Genomic DNA, 21,484 nt, shown 5'->3' on the forward strand with positions numbered 1-21,484 from the left:
CACCACTGTTTTAGGGGAAATAGCAGAAAGCAGTTTGTTGTATTAACCCTTTCTCTTGTAGTTGTATTCATTCTCGTTCTAAAATATGAGGACATTTGACTGTTAATGAACCAGAACCCGCCTCCACATGCACCCCCAGAGAGAGATCACCACATGAAGAGACAGCAGAGAGACGACGGTACCTTCTCGTTGGTATGGTCGCTGACATACAGCGTGTGGCCGTGCTCGTCCATCTCCTCCGACCAACCACGCGGCGGCGAGCCATACTGACTGTCTGATTGGCTAGAGTAGGTACTGAAGTCCTCCGATGACAGAGGCTGCAGCCGACCGATGGAGAGCGACAGGAAGGGAAGGAAAGACGGCGAGAGCGAAAGGGGAGTGGTCTACCGTCAGTGCAGAGAGAGGAGAGAAGGGGAGTCTTTCACCAGGGAGGTACAGAGGACAGGACAGCCATGCACCCACAAATCATCAGAGACCCCCCAACACCACTTCATTAGAGCACAGAGAATCAGAAAAACAAGCTACAAATCACTCATGAGCAGGCTTCATTTTGTGGTGCACATCTGATGCTGTTTGTATGACACAGAATATTAAAGGAACAGAGGCGGCTTGCTGCCTGTAGGGGGCAGTGTGGTACATCTAGTTAACTCTAAATCAGAGGTGACTCCCAGATGATTCAGGCTAATCTGTCAGGTGTGTGTTTGTGTGGGAGTTCATCAAAGGAACAAGGAAATCATTCACTGGTCATCAAAGTAGGCTGTGCAATTAATCGTATTTTAATCGCAATTACGATTTTGGCCTGCCACAATTACGAAAACAACATAATAAACTTTGCTTAGGTTGTGACAGTGCACTGCAACATATTTGATCTAATTCATTTTGGTCTCATTTATTTGTATTTATCATATTTATATATGTTTAGGAAGTAGCTTGTGGAAGTGCGCTCCAAAATATTTGTTGATCTTGTTTATTGGTATTTATTATTTTGATATTATTTATTTAAATGTATCATTTATTTTTGTATTGGTTTTTCCGTTGAATTATACGTTCAGGGTAATCAACAGTTAAAAAGATACTGTTCAAATTATTATTTGTATTTGTTTTAAAGTTCAATAAATGGATTTTTTCAAAGTCCATATCGTATTATAACGTATATTGACCCAAATAATCGTGATTATGATTTTTGCCATAACCGCAGCCCTACATCAAATAAATCTAAAATGTAATTATTTCCACTCTGCACTGTTTCATTATTCTGGTGTGTAATCAAGCTTTTTGTCAAACAGACCAAAACACCTTTCATTTCCTTTTTAGTATTTTGTCACCTCTCTAACAACCCGTCGGTGCCGAGCAATTTGCAAACGCTTCATTGCCTACACACTGCCAACTGTGTTGTTCATCACAAGGCAGTCACACAAGTCAGATGTTACCATGGAGAGCACTTTTTGGGGAAGCACAAAGAATCATAGAACCAGAAGTGTTGGCACATTACTCTTTGACTCACTTAAGTCAATATAAGCAAGTGTGTGTGTGTGTGTGTGTTCTTGTAATTCTATACTTGTGAGAACCTGTTTGAGTTTAGAGTGACAACATCTTTGGACATGTAATTAAGGGTTGGAAAATGAATGGATTCAATCTAAGAATTAAGTTTGACTTTATAATAAAGTTTAAGAGCCAAACTTTTAGTAAAACACCTTTGTTATGAAGCTTCAGTCGGACAGGAGGGGTCTGAGGCACACAGGTGAGCCCCAGCTGCTTTCTGCAGGGACTCACCTGGTGTTCAACGTGTGTGAGATGACAAGGTTACAAGAGCTTTGCACACTCTTTATCTCCACATTTCTGACATTCCTGCATCCTCTACTGTTGGTGTTTGCACACAAGAAATGAGGGTCCCTGTGTGTTATCTGTTAAACAACATTTTAATCTCTTAAGCTTTTTTTTAAAAACTCTTGTTATCTTTATCGTTTGAATACCGGCATCATTATAAGCTCCCACTAGGGCCGGCTGATATGGAGGATCAAATCAGTATATCTGAATAACTTTGACAATAAACCTTAATATTGATATTGTGACGATATTGTAGAGTTCATTATTGTTGCTTTCACAAATATTCACACCATGAGATTTGTGATGAATAATCTTTGGTCATGAATGTACTGATTAAAGGAGTAAATGCAAATATTGGAACAGCTTCAAAGGTCTGTTGGTTTTCTACTTAACGCAGCCTTTGAAATGCGGAAATGATGACAACTCACCTGACCTCAGATATGAGTTATTTCAACTTGTTTTCTCCAATTCTTTAATGGAAACACTTTTTATGTGAACTGTTTATTAAAGAATAATTGTTTTGCTACGATTGTAATGAAACTTACCAGCAATAGTGACCTTTTTGATTTATCTGACTGCCTTTGCAACTACCACTTGGTAACTTAGGATAATGAGTGTAGTTCATGGAGTTCCTCACAAAGACAGTTGTAAGTAGTGTGTGTGTGTGTGTGTGTGTGTGTGTGTGTGTGTGTGTGTGTGTGTGTGTGTGTGTGTGTGTGTGTGTGTGTGTGTGTGTGTGTGTATACGCCATATACAGTATGTTTTGTGTGATGCTGTTGTGCCACATGTATTGTTGACATGTATGTTTAGTGTTGATTTTAGTTTGGTTCTGTTATAACGCCTTGTGCGGGAATGCTTTGGCAATACTATGTTTAAAATGTGGTCATGCCAATAAAGCCCCTTTGTATTGTGTGTGTGTTTTGTGTACCTCGGAGCTCTCTCCGGCGCTCAGGCTCTCTCCTCTGGAGCTCCCGGTGCTCGGCTCTCTGGCTCGGGGGGGCTTCCAGGTCCTCTCCTGGGTGGAGCGGTTGTAGTAGAAGTGGCGGCCGTGCTGGTCCTTGTACGTCTCCCAGTCTCCCAGCACGTGGAGGGGGGAGTTGGAGGGGGCGGGGGGGAGGCTGCTCTGGGTGATCTTCAGCTCCTGCAGGTTGGTGTAGACCGGAGACTCGGAGCGGCCGTGGCCTGACGAGGAAACCGTCTGAAGAGAGACAAGGAAGTGGAGCTGTGAGTGGATTTCAGTCTGTTATATAATCAGGGGAAAGTTCCTCGACAGAGTGAAAATCAAAGCGTTCAGAGTGTGATTCAACAGCTGCACATCAGAGAGAGAAATCCTTTTTCCAATCACAGCGGGGACGTTTACATTGATACAGCACAAGGGCAGTACAGAAAGAAAGCAAACGTAAGTGAGTAGAATAACATATTAAATAAAGAGGGAAGCACACATGTATACAATATGAATCAAAAGTAACAGCAGTATAAAAACAAGTGATCATATAAACGTAATGGAGTAGCAGCCAGTATTAACATTACCAAAGTGTAAAAAGTCTTCAAAACAGTGAACAGTCTTAGGTAGTGGAGCAGCAGCAGTTAATTGTAAAACAAACAGTATTCATTGCACATTGGTAGTGACACCTTAAAAACCAGGCATCACACACTTCAATCAATCTCCTATTATTTGCAGTATTGAGTGGCGTTGAATCCTAAAAGGAAATGCGTTGAATGCCAGAAAACGATATGTATTTAAAGCTGACATAAGCACTGTTGACCACCGATGAGCAGAGCCTTGAATGAAGGGGATGCGGACGAGGAGAGGGAAGGAAGTGTTGTTGTACAACTGAGAGTGGCACGAAGTCAGGTAGAAAAAAGGAAGTGAAACTGAATATCAAGAGGATTTAGTAGGACTGTTTGTCCAGACGAAGCCCTGCAGCTGGGAGAGAAGAACCGGGGAAATGCTTTCTACAGACAGGAAGTCGACTGTTAAACACAGAGGCACATACTTTCCAAATCTACAATTATGAACATTAACTGTGAAAGAAATGTGTTTAACCCAAAAGAGAATTCATGCATGAAGACCCAGAGTTCATTGTACACTACAAGAAAATAATCCCTACAGTTTTCTTGAAACCAAAGAAAGGTAAATGATTTGGCCAGTACAAAGTCACCATTGTCTAAAGCATATAAATACATCTTCAAACTTTATTGGTCAATGGTAAAAAAACACAATATATTCTGTTAATTATGATATAAGACTATAAAAAACTAAGTTACATCCCATTTGAAAAGCTAGTAGCGTCAAATGGTTTGGATTTTTTGCTTGAAAACTAAACAATTTTCTAAATAGTTGCCAATGAAACCAACTTTCTGTCAATTGATTGAAGACACTAATATCATCTCTAATGAACGGTATAACTATTCTAATAAAAGTGAAAGGCTTCGATATAAATTGACAGCAAACTATAACTCCTTGTCCATCATTACCTTTTAGAAAAAATGAATTATATGTCAAATTTAGAAGAACAATCTTCCCATTGCTCTTTGAATCCTGGTGTTTCATGTTAAACCGGATCTGAAATATGTCGAACCACAAACCCAATGTTCGTATAGAATAGATAGAATAGAATTGGGAGGGATGAAACCCCTCTTTAATGGTCACACATGCAGAGCACACAGCACACACAGTGCAGGGTTCTTACACCTTTTCCAAAGTCAAATTCAAGCACTTTTCAAGCATTTTCAAGGTGCATTTTCAAGCTTTTCAAGCATCTTACAGCTGTTGTAAATTACATATTTATATACACATACTTATACTCAAATGATTATTTCCCTACCTCACATTAAATCAGATGTTCTTTATGCTATAAACAACCAAATGTGTGTTTCATAATAGCATTCTACATGAGGATGAAAAATTAAAAATGTTAGAAAAGAAAACTAAGTTTAATATTTCAAAATGAGTGACCCATCTGTACGTAGACTGGGCATCCCATATAACCTGGCTGAGCCAATATAAAACAATCAGCCAAATAACTTTTCAATATATTATTGATTACTATTTTTGAGGTACTTTAGGTTGGCAGTAAACACAAGTCAGAGGTAAATGGTTTACTTTGACTCCACTACATGTATTTAATACCTTTAGTTACTTTACAGATGTGGATGAATGATGTGAAATATAATCAAGTGTTAAATCAGACTTTAGTTCCACCTGGAGTAAATTCACAAGCTACTCTGTAGTATACAAAGTCATTCAAACTAGCTGCAACTTTACCAGCTTTGAGAACACTTTCATGATCAATCATTATAAAACATATCATATACAATTATTAGGGATGCTCCGATCGCCAATTTTGGGGCCGATCGCCGGAATCAGTATCGGCCGATATCGCTCTCTTTTCCTCTCTCCCCCTCTCTCTCTCTCCTGACAGCCCGTCAGTATCTCCTGCAGCTCACTGATCCAGTAATGAGCGACCCGACAGTGAAGAATAAATATATGTATAACTAGTTTAGCTTGTTCCAGAGGTAGATAAAATAGCTAAGTGTGTTAGGTCTAACTCTTAATGTGTGTTCTGCTCCGCTCACCGGTCCGTCACAGCGGGTGGAGCTGCAGGATTTCTGCTTCACACACACGTTGCATACCGCTATTTTATTGTCATTTTCGGACACTTAAAATACTGCCAGACTAGTGAAGCCATTTTGGCGAGCTTGTTTTGCCGCGCACAGAGAAAAGTGTCATGTATTTTACATGCAACGATAGCCTAATCTAAAATGCTCTATACGGCGTACCTTTCGTGTGGTGTGTGGCTCGTCAGCGCAGACTCTCGCATCGTTATTGTTGCACACTTTGCAGGAGGCTACTCTTGGGCTTCGCTTGACCCTCGTCTTAGCCATGGCTTGTATTTGTCTTCTGCTAGCCAACGCTCGTTGAAACGGCAACCTCCTGGCATACTGTCATCTATCACTCTCATCAGAATGCCCAGGTCACACACGTAACAAAAACACTTGCCGGTCACGCGCATTGCGCGGGAAGGCTGGAGCGGAGCTGTTTTATGTAAAAGCGAAGCAATTAAGCGCGCTCAGACTTCTTTATTTTCTTTTAATCTAAAAAGCGAAGTAAAGCATTTACAATTTCAAGCACTTTATCCCAAATTCAAGCACCATTCCCAAAATTCAAGCACTTTTCAAACCTTGAAAACACCTCGTACAATTTCAAGCATTTTCAAGGATTTCCAGCACCCGTACGCACCCTGACAGTGACATGTGTTCTCTGCTTTTAACCCATCCTAGTACAAGGAGTCTAGTACTAGGAGCAGTGGGCAGCTATTGTACAGCGCCCGGGGAGCAATGGGAGTGAGGGGGGAAGGGGGGGGTGTCCGGTGCCTTGCTCACGGGCACCAAGGCAGGGCAGGAGGTGAACTGGGACCTCTCCAAGTAGAAGTCCACACTCCATATTTAGGTCTGTTCGGGGACTTGAACCAGCGACCCTACGGCTCCCAGTCTGTCCCTACTGACTGAGCCACTGCTGTAAAATAGGAGAATATGCTGTAACGTTGGCCGCTGACAGATTGAGCATGTGGGTATGAATTGAAATACTATTGATTTAAAGGTCCCTGCATCCAGTGGAGCAGCAGCCGTAGTAAATCCAGCCGCCTGTAATGACGGAGCATCCTTCTTCAGAAACCCTGACGAGGTGAGACGGATGCAGTCAACGGGCCGCTGCTCCTCATGATTATTTCATGCTGCCTCTCTGCGCAGCGGCAGGGCACAGAGCCATAAATAATGCCAGCGCCCCGAGGCTCCTAACACCGGCTCTGTGATGTTTTTATCACACGGGGATCAATAGGGATGAAATATGCAGGAGGCGAGCAAACAGCTGGAGGTGCACCGGAGAATCCTATATTCAGCGCACTCCATGAAGACAATTGCTGCTAGAAACAGCATCACAACAACCGCTAAATAAAGGTGGAAAGTGTGGAAATACGGGGCTGCATTATTCGGCAAGAATTGCAATTATTATGACTGATATCATAATTCCGATATAAGAGGGATGATCATTTTATCATATAATTGATTAACATATTAGAATGATCATGATGTGATATGTTGTACTAGAGGCAGGGGAAATAGGGAATGATACTGAACTGATATACCAGTATTTTAAATGTGTCCTAATGCAAAATAAGCACATTTTCAGATTACTCCCAAATCTACAGCTGCACGATTTGAAAAAAACAAAACGCAATAATTTTGACCGGTGTTGCGATTGCGATATGATCATTATTACGTTTTTTCATCATCTTTAGAAATATATAAAATGATATTGGTGTCGTTTTTTTAAGGAGGATCTGTACCAAACAAGGAGCTTTAATTAAGAATACTGTAAGAAAACCCGGTTTCTCTGCAGAGTCCTTATTCGCAATTTGATAACATTTAAAAAAATGGTGCAGCCCAACAAATATGCAAAGAAGGCCTATACGACATAATTCACCAGTGTCTTAATTAAACTAGAAAAGACACAAGAAGACGGCATTTGAAAGAAAGTCAGGGACAAAACAGGGAAACTTTCTTTGCAAGTTTAACCTTCAAGCCATTTAGCAAACTGACTGCTTTTACCAGAAACACTCTGCAACACTATTGTGCAAATCTGTACACTGTGAAGCAAGTCGCAGCTTTAAAGATAATCTCAAAAATTAAACAAGTAGAGATATTACCTCTGGTGGTGAGCAACTAGTAAACACATCATCTTCTTCATGAAGTAAGATGGCCCGTAAAAAGCTTCTCCTCAACCGGATTATTGCCATCGTCCCTGCTTACTATTTCTCCTGCATGCCGTGCTCAGTGTTGTCTTCCTGTCTAATGCTGAGTGAACATGTGATTTAGTGCCTGGGTTTGTCAAAGGGGAAGTCCTGCTAGTCAATCGGCCGTTGGAAAGCCAGTTGGGTAATATCGCACTTCAGTGGTGGCCACAAAAGCACCAATCAAACTTCAGTGATGTGGTAGAAAGCTGCCATTAACACTTTCCTAGTAGTGTACTGTAAAGAAAACACATATTTTACCTAGATACTTGTATACTGCCTAATATATTTTAAGCACCTGATGGCAGTTTATTTAATAACAAAGCATCATATTTGATAAACTCTTATGCTGCGTTCACACCGGACGCGATGCGAATATTCGCTTCGCTCTAATCGCTCCTATCGCATCGCTCTAAACGCTGGAGTTTCACCGCGGCTGCCAGCTGTGTTTACTTGCATCATTCAAACAAGACGCGCTGGCTCGGGAGCTACAACTACAACAAATGAACATATTTTACCGTGATTAAATTGTAATACACGTTTCTAAATGATGCCGAAGTAACAACATACTGATACCGGTTAGTAACAACCATGAATTAATGCTTTGACAAGTCTGCAGACAAGACGGCAGGCAAAACACCTTTTAAAATGCTTGTTTTCTGAATGAAGATCGGGTCGACCAGGCTAAGCTAACGTTGTATATGCTCATTCCACACTCACAACAACGGCTTACAGACATAAATAAAGCAGCGACTGTATTCGCCATGACACAGACAGTCTGTGGTTTGTACTTGTTTAACTTTTGTCCAGTTTCTGAACAGATATGAGGAGCTGTGAGCTCTGTGTGCTAACTGCTAACTGCTAACTGCTAACAGCTAACGGCTGATGTTGTGTGGTTGAACGTCAGTGACGGCGGCTGAGATCCTCACCGCTGATTGGCTTCCGCGAGAACGCGTCACGTGAATTTGACGCTCGAGTTGAAAAAATTGAACTCTCGCGTTTAACGCGGCACCGTTCAATCGCCTCAATCGCGTGATTCGCGCCGCGTCCACCGCTTCATGCGCGCCGTCGGAGCGAATTCGCGTCTGTCCGCGTCTCTGCATTGACTTTACATGTAATCGCGCCGCCCCCAAACATCGCATCGTGTCCGGTGTGAACGCAGCATTAGAATATACAAATTAGAAAATGTACCTTAGAGTTGTAGTGGAAGTGTCAGTAAAGAAATTACTTAGGTAAAAGTACAATACTTCACATACTTAGTTACATCGCTGGGTTAGGAATTACATGAAGTACAGACACAGCTGGATATAAATAAGAAAACTGTGTTTGTGGCGATTAAATAAATGACTTTTTATTCAGTTGTTTTGTTTTCGTTAGGTCACTGTATAGATTGCACTGATGATAATTGTGTTTACTGTAATGTGAATAATATGTGACTCCAAATAAAGAATTAAAAAAAAATATATAAAATTACATACATCCTCAAATTGCAACTCAAGAGCAATTTCCAGAAGAAGACATATTGTCAGATATTGGAAATGTTTAAATATATTTCACTTACCCTTATGTACAGTATAGGCCACACGTTTGTATTATGAGCTTCATGCACAAGTACCACTAAAAGGTCTTCCAATGACGGCAGCACTGCTATGCTATCTCACTAAAGTCCCTCATTATGCAACTAAAGACTGTACGGTCCAGCGAGGCTCATTACAAATGCACAGGGTGTCTTCTGGACTCCATTACAGCGGCAGAGTGTTTGTGAGCAGCTGCTGGACATCTGCTGAGAGCACACTGACCACATAATCCATACGCAGCTCTCGAAGCTCCGTACCGCGGTAAGAGGATGACCTCTAACATCACAGGAGCGGCTATCTTTAGAAGTACACTGTGCGTTAGTCCAGGTGTACAAGTGTTATCATGTTCTTAGAGCTGGGACGTGGAGGGAGTTACTTCAGGGTCTGGAAAATGAAGATGTTTTTTCTGCGTGGGTAATGTTCCCAACCTTTTTCAACTCAGGGCCCACTTAAGAATCAAAAACTATTTTGCAGCCCACATTCAATCATAAACAATACGGAGGCTAAATAAAGTTCTGATTGGTCAATTCAGAACATGTGACACGTTGTTAATCCAGTAGAACAGACCGCTGTCAAGGTCTGTAATGACCGTTGCTAAGGACTGTAATGACCGTTGCTAAGGACTGTAATGACCGTTGCTAAGGAGGATCAAGAAAGAGAAAGGGAAAGAGGTTCAAATAAAAAAAAATCTTAATAATGAAAATGTTTCCACACAAATCAGAATGTTTTGCAAATTATTTGGCGGTAAATATTGAATTTACATTTACACCCTTTAATATTTAATTTGGGCTTTTAGATGAAGACCGCACACAGTTAATAAATACAACTATTCTTCTGGCTAAAATACATATTTTTAAAAGTCAATCAAGGAGTAATCCGAATTTAAGGTGTTTGAAGAGTAGAATTTCTTTTGGAAAGAATGATTGGCTCAACACGTCATGAAATGGGAAATAATGAGCTCTAACGAAGAGTGGGATTAAAGGAACAATAAATATGCCATGTTGTGTTTTTTGGTTTCAACCTATTTATGTTTGTGAAATGTTGAAGTGATCCTATCTTTATTTCTTCCGTTTTTGTTTTGCTTTTGTCTGAGATGGGAATGTAATCTCCTATATGTTATTGTTATGAAAAAAAAATGTTATTATGTTATTCGTCGGCCCACTTACAATGCCTTCGCGGACCACTAGGGGGCCGCGGCCCACAGGTTGGGAACCGCTGTTATATAGAAATGAAACCATCCTAATTTCAAGAGCAACTGAATAAGAAAGTAATTACCACTTTCAAGGAGCATTTTGTTAAAAAAATAAACATCCAAGCTTGATAGAAGGTTTTGTTGGCTGGTTACGTTAAGTGTTATCTGAAATGTGAGGAACGTCTCTTATTTACCATGACTAATTATTAAGTGTTGTGTTTTGGATTGTCATTAAAACAACTTCGGTAATTTAAATAAATCTCTTTGGCCTCTTGCGAGAGTCATTTGTCGTTGTTTTGGCAAGTAGTCGATTCATTAAAGTAACAAAGACCTCCAATTAAATGTATCCGAGCCGTTACAATAGCGACCAGCTAGCCTTGATCAGAGCAGAAGTAAACTGCATCCACAACAGCTGCTGTCCAGTCTGCAGTGAGAGGAGTGTGAGGGTGCACTGCAGCAGATATAAGCTGCTCTGATGGCAGCTCCGCTCACTCCTAATTTCCCATTTCAGGCCGGAGCAGGAGTTAATGAGCAGAGAATAAGGAGGAAGGCAGAGCGTCGCTGCCAGCCGCAGATAGGAGACCTGCAGAGTTTATCTGAGCCGCCTGCAGCTCTGCGGAGGAATAATAATCAACTGTTCTTCAGATAAACCCCATCCAGCCGCAGAGGCTTCAGGCAGTGAACGCATCACGGCTAATATTAGACGGGAATGGCTGCAGATGCTCACATAGTCTATATTTAGACTAGTCTGGTGTGAGATTCAGAACACTGTGTGCGTGTTATTATGCAAAGCTGCTGTCCTGATTCACAGAAAGTTGGAGGAAACTGCCGAGTCCCTCTCGCTGTTTAGTTTCAGATGTGGTTTCAGTGGAACTTGGTCTTAAAATAATAGTATAAACACAGTATATACTCAAATTACTATGATTTGGGATGGAGAAAAGCATAAAATCTCTAAAGTGTGTAGCTCTAGTAGTTGCGCTACAAAAAATGACTTAAATGGGTCACTGGATAAACTCACTGATTAGATAAAAGCACTTAAGAAGAAACGTGCCATTACTTGAATGCATTTTTACTAAAATACTTAGAAAATGAACTTTTTGTCACAGTTTCAGAGAAATTTGAAAAATGTTTTCAACACATTTCTGGTATTTTGAGTGTTGATGTTTCAGCCCCTGCAGGTGACTTTGTTGGAATCCTACCTTGTGACTTTTTGTACGTGTTGTTTATCATGAAGCTTGTAGTTAATTGGCTGTGACACTTGAGGTCTTTGACCAGGGGCGATGTGACCTGTCATCTTCAGCTAAAAACCACACGAGTAAAACGATTTAAAAACCAAAAAGACTGTAAGAATAAGAACAATGTATTTGTTCTAAAGACACTATAAATAATAAAGAATGTGAGAGTTTATCCAGAGGAGCAGGCACCATCAGACTTTAGGTGGCAGACTGACAAAGTGTCTCATTCCTTTAAAGGGGAAGAGGAAGAGGAGGAGGAAGAGCTCCACCTGCTCTCTCCTCCCCTTCTCTGACACAGTCCAACCTGCTCTGCTGCATACCTGCAACACACACACACACACACACACACACACACACACACACACACACACACACACACACACACACACACACACACACACACACACACACACACACACACACACACACACACACACACACACACACACACACACACACACACACACACACACACACACACACACACACACACACACACACACACACACACACACACACACACACACAGCACACACACACACACACACACACACACACACACACACACACACACACACACACACGTGACTGAGGAACGACAAGTATTGCTTAACAGTAGGAAATGTTTCTTAATATCTCCCTCTTTGGCAACACCAATATAGCTAACTTATTTCCTCACATCCGGGACATACAGTATGTTTCAAATTCGTAAAGCATCATTTCACTCTCTAAACACTTTACTTGTGTAATATCTAGGGATGGGTATCGTTAAGGTTTTTAACGGTACTACTACTCTTACAAATCTGTGTGCACGCCGCTGCAGCGTGTCTGTTAGGCCCCACCCCCGCACACAGAGAGAGAGGGAGAGAGTTAGGCCCCGCCCCCTGCACACAGAGAGAGAGGGAGAGAGTTAGGCCCCGCCCCCTGCACAGAGAGAGAGTTAGGCCCCGCCCCCACACACAGATAGAGGGAGAGAGTTAGGCCCCGCCCCCCGCACACAGAGGGACACAGGGAGAGAGTTAGGCCCCGCCCCCGCACACAGAGAGACACAGGGAGAGAGTTAGGCCCCGCCCCCCGCACACAGAGAGACACAGGGAGAGAGTTAGGCCCCGCCCCCGCACAGAGAGACACAGGGAGAGAGTTAGGCCCCGGCCCCGCACACAGAGAGAGGGAGAGTTAGGCCCCGCCCCCCGCACACAGAGAGACACAGGGAGAGAGTTAGGCCCCGCCCCCCGCACACAGAGAGACAGAGGGAGAGAGTTAGGCCCCGCCCCCCGCACACAGAGAGAGAGGGAGAGAGTTAGGCCCCGCCCCCCGCACACAGAGAGACACAGGGAGAGAGTTAGGCCCCGCCCCCCGCACACAGAGAGACACAGAGAGAGAGTTAGGCCCCGCCCCCCGCACACAGAGAGACACAGGGAGAGAGTTAGGCCCCGCCCCCCGCACACAGAGAGAGAGGGAGAGAGTTAGGCCCCTCCCCCGCACACAGAGAGACACAGGGAGAGAGTTAGGCCCCGCCCCCCGCACACAGAGAGAGAGGGAGAGAGTTAGGCCCCGCCCCCGCACACAGAGAGACACAGTTCTTCTGGAGTGAAGAGAGCGGAAATAATGATATTGCAAGTTAGAAACGTAAGATGCATTTTGACAGACAAGACGGGCAATTTTGGGGAAATATCCTGCATTTTGAATGTCCGATAGTCCACCGTTAACACCTTAGTCCCGTCTCGTCTCATCAACGAAAACTAAATATACATTTCGTCATAGTTTTTATTATCAAGAATCTATTTTTCTCTCGTCATCGTCTCGTCTAAGTCATGTAAAAAAGGTCGTTGACGAACATTTTTCGTTGACGAAATTAACACCGACTACAACGCATTTAAAAACTCTCTCACAAACTATTAGACCTATTATTGCTATTTGTGAATTCCAAATGAAGGTCTATAGGTCTTCTACATACTATGCATAGGGGGTCATTGAGTACGTAAGCTGTAGAGGAAAATAAATATTCAGGCTACAAAACAAATGATGAATCCTAAACTAATTGAAAGTCCAACAATAAATGTATTCTCAAAAGACCCTTATGAAGTCAAATGCAACCTCTCTTTTTGAGTCTGGTCTGAGGTAATATCATGAAATCTGACTGAAGGATGAAAAGCAAAACCACAGACAAGCACACTGCAAGTCAACAGATAAAAGGCCTGAACACAGACACCACCCAGGGCGGCTACGCAACTCCAGAGCAATTACATTCACCAGGAGAAAAGAGAGAAGAGCGATGCAATGCAGGGAACACACAGAGAACAACCCGCGGTGAGTGTGAGCTCTCTGTGACCTCGTGGAGTCAGGACGCAGCGACCAGAAGACACGTCACTATGTTTAAAAACACAAACATTTCACTTCCATGTGTCTGTTTGAGGACAACACGTCCCTTCACAGGAAAAAGAAAAGGTTAAACAGTTTTGACACATTGTGCATCAAGATAATGGCATTTATAGATCAGGATATAAAACTAAATGTACACTTTTTAAGTGTTTTTATCTGTGCATTATCAATTACCTATACATAAGTGTTGGATACATGAAACAAATAGGGCTGAATAGGATGGCACTGACCCCTATATTCAATACAATGTTGATATACAAAAGTGTTATAATTGGATTAACACAGGACTTTCACCCAGAAGACGGGAGTTTGTGTCTCGTTTGAATCAAAAATGTTATTATTGTTGTTTTCTTTAAGGTATAATACGTCGCCATGTCATGCAATAAAGTTGTGTTTCATTTTAAATCGACACTACAATATTTTCCTAAACAAGTAGTTATTTTTCACAGCGTTAAAATGAACCGTTATATATTAGGTATTTTCTTACAATCCACCTATTTGTTCGTTTATGTACGAGAACGTGTTGAAGTCTTCGGGCGTTGGCAATGTGGTAAGAATTACATGAAGCTCATATTTTTGGACCGAGCTTCTGTAAAAGGGTGAGGGGGGTGTGTTTGTTCATGCAGGGGTAACATTAGTCTCTTTCCCATTAATCATGGAACAAAAAACTAAACAAGAGTTCCTTGTCCACCTCCATGATTTCAGAGCAATACATCACCTCCTCTTCAGTGTCGTATTCTCTGCAGGGATTGTGCAGTTATGACTAAATGTACAAAAGTTCATGAGCAAGAGTGACACACAGAGTGAGAAGTGATCCGGGTTGGCACTGCCCAAACGTAGGAGGGAGGAAGTGGACTTCTCCAGATGGGAGCATGTGTTATTCTTTTGTAAAGTGTATGACTACATGTGTGAAAAGCAGCTTTCCATATGCTCTGCCCTCTCAAACACTGTCTTCAGATTACTAACTATTCTATAACAAAACTCCAAGAACAGAAGTTTGCCGTATATACTCATTGTCCTAAGTGTTTTTGCTTTTGAGCTTTTAAGATTATTTGTATAGTTAAATTTGGTGTAAATACTTGTTTTAAGTATCCTTTTTGATGCTAAATTGTTTCTTTGAAATACTTATTTTGTATTATCCTTATATATTTATTTTTGATGACCTACCTTGCAACTTATTTTTTAGATTGTTTAAGTAAATTCCTTGTATGTGTAAACGTACCTGGCAATAAACTTGACTGATTCGGATTTATTTTGACCAGATACTCAAACCGGTGTGAAAGGATTGAGTGTTGCTCTGAGCGTTTTCCAACAGTTATACCACTTTTTATAGAATAAAAATGTCTGTATAACATTTCAGAGTTGACTGACTCAGCCTTAAACATATGATCGGTGCGGCGGGTCGTTTTTCGAGGCAGAATGAGCCTGAAGGAGCACCGAAGAGGACACGACCGAATGATTAATCCTCTAATACCATCTACCTGACTGCTAACAGCTAATGACGCTAATTCTCCGGCGCCGTGGTTGGCTGCAGTCTGCAGGGGTCCACTGAGGACAGATGGCATGTGTTTATATAAATATAAATGTGTGTGTGTGTGTAGGTGATTATGTAAGAGTGTAGCAGGGGGACAGGTGCGTTCACTGTTCAGGACACACGATGCAAGGGGATGTGACTCAGAAAGATGCTGTGGTTCTGCTCCAAATGAAGGCTCTGTGCAGGATGTAATGCTATTATCTGATGTGGAAACATTAGGCACTTTCACACCGGAGTACTTTTCCCAGTATAGTTCTGATATAGTTCCGAAAATGTGCGTTCACACCAAAAAAATCCGGAACTAGAACTTAGTTCATGAGAACCTTTTCACCCCCTTTTCAGTCCCTGCTAGAGAGCAGGTACTTTCCTGGTAGAAAAAGGTTCCCATTTCTGATTGGCTGGGCGAATTGCAAACCACGCCCCGTACAACTCCAAAAAAGTTTTGTGAAGCCGCCATTTTATTTTCCTCGCATTAGCATTATTAGCATTAGCATTCGCCCAGCGCACAAACCGAGAGAGACTAACTTATGGCAACACAAAAGAAAACATGTGAGCGGTGGAGATGAGGAGGTGTCGGCGTTCTGGCGATTTACTCGGAAGGCTTCAGTAGAAGCTGCTGGGACTCCCACTCCAACTCCGGGGACTTCCGGCCGGGGACTTCGGGTGGCAGTATACGGGTGGCAGTATACGCCTTGAAGTTGTTTGCGGCCTGCCAGTAAACTCAAAGCAGAAGAAGAAGTGACGTCAGCGGCTTCATTTGACTAATCCTCCCCCAGGGACTTATTCCGGTATGAACGCAATATCAGTTAAAATAATCGCAATTAATGATGTATTTCCAAATAGTGGAGCCCTAGACCCAATCATCTTGCAGACAGTATCTAAATCACCACTGATGGAGGATGGAGATTTGAGCTCCTGCTTCTCGGTTATTGCCAGGCTTAGTCTCAAAATCTGCATCAATCTCTGTGCATCTGAGTCCATCCATCCTTTGCAACAACACTCCTACATTAAATACTGTTCCTTAAGTCCTGAGCAGAAACCCCCATTTAATGTGTATTTATAGTTATTAATTGTCTATTCATTTTGGGCTGGTTCTTTTTCAGCAGCTCTCAGTCTTACATTCATAAAGTTGCATACTCTCTCTCATACAGGAGGGATCGTATTCTGTGTTGTAGATTCAAGAGGGACCAGTTCTCATCTACTTTCCACCCAGATTGATCCCAGCTCTTCTGGGGATTTGAACCAGTGACCTTCTGCTCAATATACAGCTGCTGTCCAGTAAATCTGAGCTGGCAAGTTGACCTAGAAAACCACAAGAGCAGTTAACATTGATTTGCTCTGCTCACAAATTAATGCTCGGTGCAATAACAAGCAGTAATAGGAAGAATTGTAGGGGTGGTTTGACCCCAAAAGAGTCATAAATCAATCTGAGGGGTTGTTAAGACCCTTAAGAAGTTAGAAAAGAAGTAGAAAAATAAACATGCAGAATAAATGTATATGTGTTTTTTTCTGTATTTCCTTAAATATTTACTTTATGTGAAATACAAACTATACTCTTGATTTGAGCTTCTCATAGAGACAGTGTGGTAACGTACGTATGACTTTCAGCAGTGACATACCATCCTATGCAATTATTGGACTATTTGTGTTACATTTTTATACATCACATTAATTTAACTGATGCTTTCATCCAAAGAGACTTAACAATACAAAATATGATATACATTAGGGTGGTCCTTAGTGACATGTACATTTTCTAATTCATTTATTTTAAGCTCCAACCACCGGAATTTGTTATGATAGTCAAGAAAACTCTCCTGGTGAATTTTATTCAAATTCCAACAACATGTACCCCTCCCTCGTCAACCTGGAAGTTTAGCCTCACGTATGGTATGTACATGATATGTAGGGTCATCCTAGGGCTGCTCAATTAATCGTATTTGAATCGCAATTACGATTTTGGCTTGCAACGATTATGAAAACAACATAATCGAAATAAAACGATTATTATTATTTAAAAGAAATGTAATTGGTTTTTCAGTTGAATTATACTTAAAGTTCAGGGTAATCAACTGTTAAAAACATACTGTTCAAATTGTTTTCTTCAATAAATGGATGTTTTCAAAGTAAATGGATAATCGTTTTTAATAATCGTGATATCAATTATTGACCCAAATAATCGAGATTATGATTTTTGCCATAATCGAGCAGCCCTAGTTCATCCTTAAAATTGAAAGTTGGAATGTACCCCCCCCTCATCGTACATGTTGTCAGATTGAGGAAAACATTCACCAGGAGAGTTTTCTTGACTAATAGAATGAATTCTGGGGGTTGGAGCTTAGACTTTCCAACTTTCAATTTTAAGAACCACCCTAATATACATATCATATACATATTTTTTAAAACAGCAATGATCCTGCAAGTAAATGAGCTTTCAATAAACCGTTGTAAGAGCTAATGTATTGGCTTAAAATAAGAGAATACATTTTAAGAACTACATACAGACATTTTTTTATCGGCGAAGGTGCGGTCAAAACAGGTGGGTTTTTTCACTTTGAAAAAAAAAAGGTGCATTTTTCTCTAAATATCAAAATGTATTTCTGCCACAATGAATGTTCACGGGCAAAGTGAAAATAAGAAAATGTCACGGACAAAGCGAGCAGATGTGAGAGTTTCCACAGACAACAACATCACTGTTCAGCAGCAGTGAATGTCAACAGGTTAGCAACCATTTCCCACTGAAGGGAGAAAGGGAAAAGTGGTTCAGAGAGCAGAGGAAAGATAGAGACAGACCAGCTGCAGCCTGTCTTTTATTCTTTTCACCTCCCGAACTAAGAGACCATTGCAGCCTGACCTCATGACAACATCTAAAGGAGACAACAGGCTTCTGGAGGCAAAATCATTTCACTTACTGTCAGACATCGATTAACCTTTGTGGGCCTAATTTGATAACCCAGACCTCTGATTTGATTTGAAAGTGTGTAGGCAGATGGCTCCATATGTGTGTGTGTGTGTGTGTGTGTGTGTGTGTGTGTGTGTGTGTGTGTGTGTGTGTGTGTGTGTGTGTGTGTGTGTGTGTTGATGTGAGCGTGTTGTAATCCCTGTGTGGCAGACAGGGCACATGCAGTTCATTTCACATCCAGAAACACATCAGAGAACACAAACATGAACACAGCCTGGAGATTACTGTCTTATGAAACAAGGGCCACGCCGTTTGTCTCAACAGAAGAAACTGCAGTCAGATGATATTTAGCTGCAGCCAGAAAGATTTTCATTATTGGGATGTGGTTTTTAATGGTATAAGTCTGTCGTAGGTTGCTTTCAGCCCATTCGAAGTGTTTCCATCTACCTCTTTTCATCCACATTCGAAGTTTGTGCATAATAAAACAACACAAAACATATATTTTGCATGTTTTAAAAGGCAGTAGACTGGATAATAAGTGCCACTTAGCACTACTGTTTTTCTTGATGCTTCAAATCCTAATATTTGCGTAACAACGGTGGATAAAAAGGAATGTATTTAGTGTCCCTGGGGTGTGATACTACAGCTGAGAGACATCTATTCACTCATTTTACATTTCTAAAGTAAATGGCATCCAACATAATGACGAGTGCATTTGGGAATTTAGTAACAACTGTTTTTTTGGTTAACAATTCCCATCTTTGCCAGTTTCATCAAATTGCACATTTACCCAAAAATGTGTGATTCAACCAGCGGAAATGAATCAGATGAATGACCATAACACAATCTTCTTTACACAGTCACTCTTTTTTAAACACATCTTGACTGGCAGCTGAAACAAACAAGTTGTCAGTGCAAACAGAGTATTGAGTATTGGGTTTCATCCTGTGAGATCACATTATAGCCGACACAGCTTCACTGTGGAGCAGCTGGGAAACGCTGTATGGGCTGAGACTGATCCCAGTGTGCAGGGACAGAACGGAGTATTATCCCTTCACACACAGAAACACACACACACACACAGTTCCTTTAAGGCCATCCGTTCACATGCCCTAAATGTCTTTTCAGGAACATGAATGAGGCGTTATGTCCATTAACCCAGCTAACAGGGAGGGACACAACGCAGCCATGATGCACCGACAGAGATGAAAGACGGCAATTATCTCAGCAGTTTGTTCGTTCAAAGCTTCGCGTTTGACTCGAGTGAGGCTGAAATACACTCATGACAAATCTCAGTTTGAATCTCGCTTTAAATGTGCTGTCTGGACAGATAAGGAAGGGACCTCAGCTATGAACAAGTGTTGAATGAATTACATTTTAGTGTATTATTATTCTGTACAAGTTATTTCTTCATTTAGTGTATTCCTGAGATAATCCTGCCACAACAAATTAAAGTCACGAGTGGACCCTCATCTACAAATAGAGTGATAATGTTCTACATTTTAATTAAATCAAACTGCATCTATTTTGAAAATGTTTAAATGTATATAGTGTCCTATTTGTAGAAGCAATTTGGTTTATTATAGTGGTTTCTTATTCTGTATAAGTTATTTATTGATATTCTGTGTTGTGTATTCTGTAGATAATCAAGATATGAATCTTTCTGCTGTTGATTTGTATGTATGTACTGCTTATTTCTAACTCATGCACAATGCTTTGAGTCATTCCCCAATTTGGGATCAATAAAGTCAATCTATCTAGCTGTACACATTAAGACACATTCAACAGAATCAGACAAAAACAGAGCTCTATATGGCTGTAAAAGTAGTCAGACCGTGTTGTCGTACATGAGTGGGCACCGGAAAAGAGTGAGTCACGCCTGAGACACAAGTGGGCTTTAACTGACGGCAGCAACCAGAAATGTAGTGAGTACTGTAAGATAGTTGAATGTTACTTAAGAAAGAAAATGGAATAACCATAGCACTAACCCTGGTGGCATTCTGCACTCTTTTCACAATCCTAGTTTCCATTAAATATCAGTTTGCATTAACAAATTCCTCTTTGAAACTACTTCTGTGTCAGTAGCTAAATTAATCATCCGGTGGGTTGCATTTCAAGGGGCCCTATTATGCTTTCCTGTAGTGTGTTGTATAGGTTTGTGTGCATGTAAATGGTCTGTAAAGGCTCAAATCCCAAAACTCGCCTCCTTTGTCTACTTACGGAACATAAAGACATCACTATGTAACACCCGTGCTTCTGTTGGCTAGCGCTCCAACACGTTGTACATGATAGGCTAAGGGGCGGGACATCTCTAAGCTGTTGACCAATCACAACAGAGCCGGCCAGCTAACCAATCAGAGCAGACTGGGCTCTGGTTTCAGACAGAGTGTGAAAAGAGCTTTTTGAACATTCCCAGTAGAGACACTACATACTGACATGAACCTGAAAATGAGCATAAAATGGCCGCTTTAACATTCAAACCTTACTGTTAACTGTTTTAACAGGAAAATACAATATAGGAGTGGAGATGTTGATGTTTAACAGATAAGAAAACCCCAGGAGAACACTACATGCCTTCAGGTCCAGAACGCCACTCAAACAAACTGTTATAGAGCAAGTGAGACGCCGATAATTGCAATGCAGGAAAGCTCAGCAGCGACAAAATGACACGGCAATTAGAAAAAGCTCAGAGTGTAATTAAGCTTGACAATGTGCCCAAATATTCCCACTGTAGTCTTTTCACGAGGTCAACGACAGTGCACAGTAATTGCCGACGAGTAATGAGGAAATACCAGCGAAGAGAACTACCTGATGCAGGGTTTTAAGTCAGAGGACGAATCTACAAAACGAAAACTATATATATTTATTGAAAGTAGTAAATCTGCATCTCTAGGTTGGCCTGCTTTGTTTCCTCCCAAAGCCTCATTCATCATCCTGCACCCCAGTTATACCACGCAGCACTGCAGAGAGCTGCATCTACAAGAACAGGCCATTTATCAAAAGGTCATTTTACAAAAATATGTTTCTGAACATCTGCACAAAA

The 21,484-nt window shown here is 41.3% G+C and overlaps 1 protein-coding gene across 9 annotated transcripts in view; it reads right to left on the reverse strand.

Moving 5' to 3' along the window:
• Nucleotides 1–21,484, reverse strand: part of LOC117500180 (rho GTPase-activating protein 12-like) — a 68,934-nt gene that overhangs the window by 18,093 nt on the left and 29,357 nt on the right. For 5 of the 9 annotated variants that reach the window (XM_034152933.1, XM_034152931.1, XM_034152932.1 and 2 more), the window contains 2 exons: nucleotides 2,756–3,025; nucleotides 183–383 (listed from right to left, as the gene is read on the reverse strand). In XM_034152933.1, the coding sequence (XP_034008824.1) occupies nucleotides 183–383; nucleotides 2,756–3,025 (471 nt within the window). Of the gene's footprint in view, nucleotides 1–182; nucleotides 384–2,755; nucleotides 3,026–7,535; nucleotides 7,671–21,484 lie in introns of those variants that run through there. The other 4 variants (XM_034152934.1, XM_034152937.1, XM_034152936.1 and 1 more) reach the window with 2 other exon arrangements.

This window comes from Trematomus bernacchii, unplaced genomic scaffold, assembly GCF_902827165.1.
Source record: "Trematomus bernacchii unplaced genomic scaffold, fTreBer1.1, whole genome shotgun sequence".
NCBI classification, from domain to species: Eukaryota; Metazoa; Chordata; class Actinopteri; order Perciformes; family Nototheniidae; genus Trematomus; species Trematomus bernacchii.